We start from the raw sequence: 9,672 nt of genomic DNA, 5'->3' as shown, positions 1-9,672 counted from the left end.
GGGGGCCCGGGAGCGCAGGCTGTCGGGGCTGCCGGTGTAGCGGAAGGTGGAATCTGAACGATGGGAGGAGAAGCTGGTCACGCTCAAAGCAAATCCCTTTTTCATTTCCTTGTCTCCTCTCAGTGATGCCACCATGCTCGCTAATGTCAAAATCATCCGCACTGGCTTTTTCATGGGGTAATGAAATGTAATACCACTCAGGCACCGACAAAATTTGGTGTTTGCCAAAGACACATGTTGGTCTTCACTGAATAGAGTCCCTCAGGCTCGAGCCTTTCTGTTTTCACGCTCAGATATGGGACTTCTCTGCTTCATTCACACCCTTTACTTACGTGAACCCAGTAACACAGGTCCATACAAGGTTCCTCCATGAGTTACAGCTCATGCACATGAACCCTGGGCACCAACTCCTGCAGCACCGGAGTCCTGATACCAGCATTTTGTAAATAACAACAAGCTGCCCAGCACAACCAGCACAAAGGGCAGACGAAACTGCTGTTCTTGCTCTCGAGGCTTTCATTAGAGCAACAAGGGCGCGAGCCGAGCCTTGACCGCAGAGCCCCCGGCCAGTCCTGCCGCCCGCGGGGCCGAGCTGGTCCGGCCTCCCCGCTGTCCCTGCCTCCTCCCCGGCATCGAGAGGGGACCTCAAAGGGGAGCAGACAAAGGTTTTTCCCTTAATTTCTTGGAAACCATGGAGGGATGCGAGATATATTTAAATTCCCAAAGAATCTGCCTCCCTGGATCCCATCCACGGTGCCTTCAAACCGAGACACGGGGGTCAGCAGCACAACCGTGCGTTGTTGAGGTTTTTCCTCTCACAAAATTTCTTTGTTCCCTGGGAACCTCGTGCATTTTCTCAGGTTTAGCCTCCCATTCACTGCTCACCCTCCTCATTGAGAGTAAGGGGATCAATCATAAATCAGCCAAGGGAAATACGCAAGTCATTACCAAACTAGCTAGATTTTCATTCCTGATTAAGGCTTAGATAAATGAGTACTCCAACTGATATAATTAAGGAGACAGACAGGGGGACAGCTAGGGAAGCATCTAGTAATTCTATTTTTAAACATAGCTCTGTACTGATATATAATGGGGGAAGTAAATAAGTATCTCATTTAAATTCTGTCTGCACAATTAGAAGTATTAATCTTAACATGAGCAATGATAGTTCATATTGGTAGCCTGCAAACGCTTTTCCATCTGACGTAGATCAACGAGCACTGAGAGCTCGGGTTGTGTGACCCAGCCTCGGTTTTTCCATCACCTGAAGCAGGGGCAGTGCTGGGCACTCAGGTGGGCTACACCTCGCAGGGAGAAATGCCTTTTCTCCTGGCCTTTGCCTACAGACTCCTGCGGATGGCTCCTCAGAAACCTCGCTCCAAGAAAAAAAAAAACACGCATTACTTTGGGAGCTATAAACAAGAGAAGGAGACGGGTTTGTCAGGAGACCTCTCGTTTGTAAAACACTCTGTAAAATGAAAGATAATGAAAGATCAGCGCACTACAGATTTTGCCACCGCTGCCTTTTATGGAAGTATATTATTACTATTATTGCGGATTTAGCGCTATAAATGCACACCTGGCACCTCGCAGACTCATTTACTCGGGCTGCAGTGTCTTCAGGGACCCTCTGTAAAGTGCCGAGCCCTGCTATTATGCAAATAATGAATTCCCAGGTGTGCACATCCGAGCACGCCGAGTTAAGATTGCCGTTACCCATTTTTGACCCATTAGCTGAGAATTCAGGATCCTCCACTTAGAGAAGAAACAGATGAAGGAACCAGGTTTTTCTCTCGTGCAGCCCTGCTTACACGCAAGGCACACAAAGCTGCTTTCCTGCAGCGGGACCCCACGGGTGCTCTGCAGCATCCATCCCCTCTGAGCCAAAGGCCTTTCCCTGGGCTTTTCCAAGACCCACGTTTCCAAAGGCTTCTCGTGTGCTTGGCGTTTCCTCTTCCCTCCTCTCAGCTTCTCCAGTCATTTTGCCATTCTGCTAATAGATGGAAAAGCCTTTGCAAAAAAAAGAGTAGCCAAGGCCATTTTTCTGTTTGGCACATGAATGTACTTTCATTTTGGCTGATGTGGTGTGGTTCTTTGGGGGAAGCTGCTGTTTCTTCCCCCACCTAATTCCCTTGAGGTGTTGCTCTCCTGCAACAAAGGCAGCTTCAATACCAGCCCCACCAAGATACATTCTCAAGGAGAGCTGCAAGCTCCAGGCTGGCTCTAAAACGTGCAGTGCAGCAGGAGCAATGCCCAGTCGCTATCCGTGAGCCATCATTTCCCGGCCCTTAACTCTGCTTCTTACCGTATCTGCTAATGGATGTCCGGGATATACTGGCAGAGGCAGGGATGTTGTAGGAGGAGGTCTGTTTGGGAACGAGAGCCACAACCGAGCGGTCTGATACCTGGGGAGGCAAAGGAAGAGAAGAAAAGATCAGCGAGATCCACGGTCCGCACTGCCATCACCAGCCGCTCATCCAGCAAAGGCAGATAACCAACGGCCCCTGGCCCGGCCCGGGCAGGGAGCTGCCGGCACAGCACGGCACAGCACCACACGGGGAGCGATCCTGCCGGCCGGCCCCGCAGAGACCCGGTCCTGGTCTGGCTGAGCTCTATGCTGGGTCGGCAGCAGCTCTGCAGCAAGGGACTGAGGGAAAGGAGTGATAAATCAAAAGATGTACTGAAGATGTTTTTGGTCGTTCTGATTTAAGATTACGTTTTATACAATAAAAATGAGAATCTCAAGAATTGTTGTGATCCAATTAAAGTAACAATGCAGAGGGAATAAAAGGGCTATAATAACGTTATGGACCATAAAACATTCCTATTAAACCATTTTTTATTTTAGCAATTTTTACGAACTTTAAAAGTTTGATTTACAGCTAGGCAAGTCATAAAGCCATCTTTCAGGGTATTAAATTGTCAGTCCCTGTGCTGCACCAGAGAAAGAATTAAATGCTGGTAAGTCGAACTATAAATGAACATTAATGCTAACAAGATTTTGTTATAGCAGATTTTAGTAGCCATGTTTAATTTTATCCTCCCTATAAATCTAGTAGTCACGGGAAGTTTTTTAACTTATTTCCCTTAATTAAGAATACGCAGGTTTCCAGGGAACGGGCCTGAGTGTCTTTTAATTTTGAACTTGTGGCCCGTGGTGCAGCACGGCAAGGGAGCAGAGAGCGGAGTCACCGCATCTCGCAGGCTGACGGACCCGCCGGTGCCCAGCCAACACGTTATTTAGGGGAGCTGCACAAAAGAAAAGCCTCTTCCTGCTGGAGAAATTGCTTTTGGGGCTAAGTCTTCCATTATTTGCCAAGAGTCCTGCGAGGGACTCGGCCCTGTCCCTACGCGTGGGGAATTTTGCTGCCCCAGCATCTCCTGCACTATCAGCAGAAGGGGGGTTTGTACAACGTCTGCCGCCGCGAGTTGACCCGCACACAGCGATCTTCACCGCCTTCAAGGCTTTCTGTTCCATTCAGATGAAAGGTTTCATGTAAATGCAAGTTATTATTATTGCTAGTGATAGTGGAAATAATAGTCACTTGTGTTTCACAGTACAGAAGTGAGATATTTCTAAGCAAAACACTTCAAACACCTCTGTTATTTCCTCTTCTGCTCCTGCCTCACTTCATCCAATTTATTAAGTCAATGGAAGACACGATCAGTGCTGATATTATTTTCTTAGGCTGTTATTAGCTGCCACTTCAGTTCAATTTCACCAGGGAGAAACCTGAGCGTGCCGGCAGCCCCCGGTTCTCCCGCGGAGGCAGCAGCTCCCCGGCCGCCGTGCCGGGATCCGTTTGCACCAGGGCTGTGCTTAACTGCGAGAGAGGCATTAAAAATTCCACATGCACACAGAGCACTCTCTCTCTCTAAATTTTGGGTCGAATGGCTCTTGTCAGCTAAAAAGTACCAGTGTGCAAATTAGCATCAGATGTAACACAGATTCGTTTCCCATCTCGCTCTGCTGTTGCCACACTCCCATAAAACCCCAGAGACGCCTGCGAAGCTGACTGGCTGTTTTACAACTTTATAAATATTCTTATTCTTCTACAAGCTGGAAACACGCTGCACAAAACACCTTAAAGAAAAGAAAAATAAAACCTGGAGTGGGGAGAGCAGCAGTGCAGAAGCCCAGACAGTAATACTGCGCTTTGCGTGGAGCAGTGAGGATGCCAGCTCTGCATCCACGCCACTCGTGGCTCCTAAGTCTCATTTTCCACACCAATCTTCCCTCCCTGCTTCTAATTTTTCATTTAAAATAGTTTTCTAGTTTCTCGGCCTTTCCAGACTCACAGTGGCTGACAGGTATTCATGCTCTGCTGCCTCTGAGTTAACCCTGCATGAGCCACCGTAAATCATTTGATATTAAATTCAGTGTTTCATTTTTCTTGAGTAAAGCCATACGGGGTGAGACTCTCCCATGGAGTTTAATAGGCATGAAACCAAAAGGATACGACACAAATGTAATACAATTCCTTACAACAGAGTTTAAAAGCACCAGAGAATTTAACAAAGAATTACACCTATTTAACCTATACATCTACTTCTATAAGAAGAAATAAGCAGCAGGCATACCCTTCTCTATCTAATTATATAAAGTGGCTCAAAAATATTACAGAAAGATGAATATTTCTCTTTAAATCCAATCTGGCTTTCACATGTGAAGGCTTCCCATGAAAAATACATTTAATCGGTTGATGCAGATCTATATTGTACTTTTATCATCCTAAACAGGCAGAAAACAAATGTAACGGTGTCCAAATCCAGCAGCCAGGCGTGGAACCGAGAAACTCCTGGAATTCAATCACACCTGCCCTCTGCAGAGCCTTCCCCCCAGGAGCTGCAGGGTCTGGGGCTGCGGAGCAAACGGACCCCAGAAATGAGGGGCAGGGGCAAGGCTGCGAGGAGCGGGCAGGTTCTGGTCCTTGCTTTGGCGCTCACGGCCAGGGAAGGGTGCCTCTCCAAGAGACCGCAAAATGCCTGGCGTTATCGGATGGAAACCTGGGCTGTGCATCTCCTGTTACTGCGAGCAAATCCAGAGATCACTTTGCCTTCAGATCAGAACAGAGACAAGACAGCTCTGAATAAAAGATGGAGATAGCTTTACAGAGCTAGCTTTTATCTTTTCTAGAAATTTAGAAATCATCTTCACTAGTCCTCCAGAAGCTGGAGAAATCTAGATTTCATTTTTATGGCTTGAACCACACCTGCTCTATATGTAACACTCCTGTTAAAATGGTGAGACAGCAGTGCTTGAAACTCAAATGATTTTATACTCTCTTCTAAGCTGTGCCTTTGCCCACATATTTGTTTTACTGCATGGTCCTGGAGCACCTGTGTTTTTGATACCTAATAAAAACATTTATTACTCAAACAGAAAACTGGTAGGAATACAAAAAAAACCCCCACCAAACCCAACCTTGGTGTTTGTTTTTGGCAAAAGCCCTGCCTTGACAAGATTTCTGTTGCAGTGCAGAGAACTTGGCTTCTTCCTAAGGCTGGAACGGCTCTGCCGGGCTGCGCAGAGCTCAGGCCAGAGCCGGGAGAGACACGTGCGATTGCTACCTTTCGATGTTTGGCAGCAAACTTCTGCTTTGTTCCAGAGCAAAACCGACATTCAAATGGCAGGAATAGCTGCAGCATCTTGAGTGCTGCGAGGATTTTGTTTATTTTAAGGGTAAACTTGTGGCTCAGATTTTCCCACAGGCACTAAAACGAACGTACTCCCTCCCCTAGCATCCAACACACATCAGACAGACACGGCTTTCACTTGTGACTTCCTTAAGGTGACTTTTAAAGATCAAAGCATAATAAAGTCTTGCTGCTTCCCTGCATGTTGGTTAATCCCTTGCAACTGTCAGGTAGAACAGACTTTAGAAACAATGGAATTAATCTGCACAACTCCTATGACATTTTATGGTAATCTGTGTTTAAATCCTTTGGGCTGCTTGGAAAAGTTGACCCTCGAGGCACTTTTTTACATGCACTTTGCATATTTATGCCATTCTCTCTGCCTCATTCCTTGATTATATGGCTCCTGTCAATACTGGCTCACATTCAACTTACACAGCATGAGTCACGCTGATGGACTTGAGATGATGTATAAACAGGGAAAGATGCCAGATTAAATACTAAACACTTCTGTGTAGGTAGTGATGGACAGTAGTAGGTTACAGGTCCCAATTAATGCAGTTATCCTCTGCTGCAGACAGGCTTTGAGTAAAAGCCTTTGATTCTCTTTAACCAAACCTTCCACAGCTCCGTCTTTACCTCTCTTTCCATCTCTTGCACATGGTAAGAAGCCCTTTCCAACTGATGCACACCCATCCAGGGCAGCCTGGGCTGGGCTGCACCAAGCAAGCTGCAAAAGCTAAAGATGGCAACACTTTCTTAGGTCACCTGGCCCACCCTGGCCAACGCACAATAGAGCATCTTCACTGTCTAGCTTCGTGTTATATGACTTTAGTGGCAAAACTCCTGTTACTTGGCTTGGAAGACTAGGTCTGGGACTTAGGAGGTTTGATGTCACTCTGTTAAGAAGTAGCTCTTGATATTCACCTTTTCTTGACCTGGCCTCACCCTGTACCTCCCCGCAGCACTCCGACCCTCCTGTGTGACAGTATTTGAAGTATTTGCTCTGTTTCCTTTCTTCACTCCTTGCAGGATGCTCAAGAGTCAACATGCAGGAAGATTATGAGAGACGAGCTGCCGCTGCAGCCCGTGCTTTGCATCAGATCACCAGGTCGTGTGGCATTTGCAAAGCTCTGAAGGAAGGCAGAGGCTCCTCTTCCTTCTCAGCTGAACTCCTGGTTGTCTCAGACCCCCAGGAGAAGACCCGAGCCCCACGTGCCATCCCTCCCCTGGCCCCGCATCTCCAGCAGCAGCAGCTCAGCCCTCGCCACTGCTCCCTCTATCTCACTAGCACGGCTGGCAGTTTTAATTTAGGCAATTTTCAACTCTGCTAGTTTCTTTAAGATCCATGTCAAGGTTGCTTTCCCATCTCATGCGTAAGCACATTGAACCCTTCTGGTTTATCATACAAATGTGACCTCCCTGTCTGTCCTGGTAGACGAGATACTTGGGAATCACATTTCTGCTTTTCTTTTCTTCCCTCCTGGCAGCTTTCTGGGAGCTGTCTGCTGGGGCTGCTTTCTTACCTGATAATGCATCAAGGTGTTCAAGCGCTTCCAATCTCCTTCAATCTTGGTGGTGATGTCTTCATCTTGCAGGACCACACGAGCTATCCGGCCCTGCCGCCACTCTGCAGGAGAGGCAAAAACCAGGCAGACACGATGGTCAGAGAAGGAAAAGGCACCAACAGGCTCTATCCACTTCTGGCCCAAGTACCTCCTGGACAGATGAGCCTGTAGAGAAGCCCATCTCCCAGGGAGAGACACCCAGAGAAAGCTAAATTCTCCGCAGAGTGAAGGAGGCTTCAGGAATCATTTGCTTTGTGGTCAATGGACAATTAGCGGATCCCACAGAGCTCAAAACCTATCTGGCAGAGGCAGTGCCCATGCTTTCTAGGGGCAGAAACAGGTACGTGCAGCCTCTGCTCTAGTTTTCAAGCTCTGCAAAACCCACCAAGAATCACTGATCAACCTCGCTGATCTCCCCCCGCCCCCATGAGGCAGGGAAGCTCCTACCCAAGTCCATGTCAACAGCTCTTGGTCTTTGAGAATATGGGACGTTTTTGTATACTGCATCGAGGATCTTCTCTTTGACTTGAGTGATGGTATCACAGTTCAGCACCTTCACAGGGATCTCTGGACTGTTCTCATTATCTGGGTTCACACAGTTTAGGATCTGGAAGGGAAGGAGAAGCACACCATGCTCTAAAGGGCTTCAGACAAGCATCCAGGAGAACTGTAACCACATGAGTCACAACAGTCCCTTCTCATAAAAAAACCCACTGCATCTCTAATTGCATCGTCACCATTGCATCCAGTATATCTTTATAATGATTACTAAGGTAGGAGTCCTGGATGTCCATTTTCGTTTGCTAGAGGGAGGGCAATGCTCCATGCACAGGGAGCTAAAACGCTCCCCTCAAACGCTGCCTTTCAAAACCTTGGCTCAGGCGATTTGTACCTGCAAATCAGGGACGCACCTGACTTGGGCATGGGTCCAGCAGCGTGAGGCTTTATTGCACTGGCAACACTTAGGCTTCACGGTAGGGTCCTCATCACTGGCCTAAAGGTCAGAACAGCTCATGTCCAAGTGGGGAGGACAGAAGCGATTCAACGGCAGCTTCTACAGCGATCACTCACCAGAGTTTTGTATTCAATTTGCTGCCGGATCAGCTTGTCCTCGCTGAGGGAGTAACGGGCCTCTCCTGTGATGGCATCAATAGGACCTTTCTCCATCTGTTGCTTGATGGCACAGTAGAGCATGAAGAGCGGCTCTCCAGCACATTCCTACACAATGAGACAGACACCAAAACTAACACAGAGGTGAAGGTGCATCTCCTCCAGGGCTGTGGGCCTGCACACAGGTTTTGCACATGATTCATTTCAGCAGAGGCATAGCCCCATTGAGTCAATCTTTAGCACATGGACAACCCAGGCTCAGCCCTCAGCTGCTCCTGGAGAGGACAGCCAAACCCACGAGCTCCACTGCTCAATGGGCATGTTGTCTTTGGCTTGGTAAATCTCTACTGAATCTATACGGCTGTAAAAAAAGGAATCTGAGATCTTGATCTCATTGGTCACTCCCACGAAGCAAATTCTGTGGGGCTTCCAAAACCACAAATAAAGCTAAAAAATACAGAGATGTAATTAAGAATTTCTCCTAAGTACTGAAGAGCTGCAACAGAAGCTCCATTACATGAGAATTACACCAGGCGATGTGAGGGTTGAAGAAGGCTGAGCACAGAGGCTGTGACAGCTCAACTCAGCCCACGGAACCACGTCCCCCGCCCTGCTACGGCCTCTTTGGACTTGGAGTCTGACTGAAGGGTTTCAAGCCCAGATTCACCCCTGGGGTGGCTGGTGAGTGAGACAGCAAAGTGGCAGCGGGTTCTCAGCTCCATCCCTCCTTACCTTGAGGAACTTGTGGAGGAGGAAGGCAAACCAGTTAGTCAGCATCTTCTCAGCCACCGACTCAGTCCTAGGGAAATCAGGAGGATACGCACGTCACGTACAAAAACCAAACCATGCATCAGAAGCCCCAAATCTCCCCGGGCGGCAGCACCCAGCTGCACCCTGGCACAGCTCCCGTGGTGCTCTGAACCGGGGCCGTGGCCCCAGAGCAGGCAGGCAGCAGGATGCGGTCAGTGCTGTCCCCCATCCCCCCTCGCCGCTGCCCCGAGCTGACAGCAGCTTGCCCAGCTGACAGCCCATCACATCCCTGATGGGGCTGGTGACAGGGAGCCTGGTGACACTCGGCTCCTTACACGTGGTGCAAATTACAGCCTGGCGCAGTAAATCACTGGGATTTGCAGCAGTTCCTGGCAATCAGGGACAGCAGAGTGACAATGGCAGGGAAATTGCAGCTTTCTCCCCAGTCCCACCCCATGTCCTCTCCCCACATTGTGCCCAAGATTATCTCTAATTTAAATACAATGGTTTCTAATGACAGTTTTTAATGCTGGCTCTGCAGGACACTGAGACTTTCCTTAAAGCACCACAATCCCTTTTCCTGGGACAGGGACAGGCTGGCTGTGCC

At 48.4% G+C, this 9,672-nt stretch overlaps 1 protein-coding gene across 1 annotated transcript in view; it reads right to left on the bottom strand.

Annotated features, from left to right (window-relative positions):
• LOC104158999 (plexin-A2-like) overlaps positions 1 to 9,672 on the bottom strand; it is a 151,310-nt gene that overhangs the window by 4,895 nt on the left and 136,743 nt on the right. The window contains 6 exon segments of the mRNA XM_009696789.1: positions 3 to 53; positions 2,306 to 2,405; positions 7,164 to 7,267; positions 7,653 to 7,812; positions 8,277 to 8,423; positions 9,048 to 9,114. Coding sequence (XP_009695091.1) covers positions 3 to 53; positions 2,306 to 2,405; positions 7,164 to 7,267; positions 7,653 to 7,812; positions 8,277 to 8,423; positions 9,048 to 9,114 — 629 coding nt within the window.

The sequence above is a fragment of the Cariama cristata genome, unplaced genomic scaffold (genome assembly GCF_000690535.1).
Source record: "Cariama cristata isolate BGI_N322 unplaced genomic scaffold, ASM69053v1 scaffold2243, whole genome shotgun sequence".
Taxonomy (NCBI): domain Eukaryota; kingdom Metazoa; phylum Chordata; class Aves; order Cariamiformes; family Cariamidae; genus Cariama; species Cariama cristata.
The sequence above is the reverse complement of the archived record's forward strand: the minus strand, read 5'-3'. Positions and strand labels throughout refer to the sequence as shown.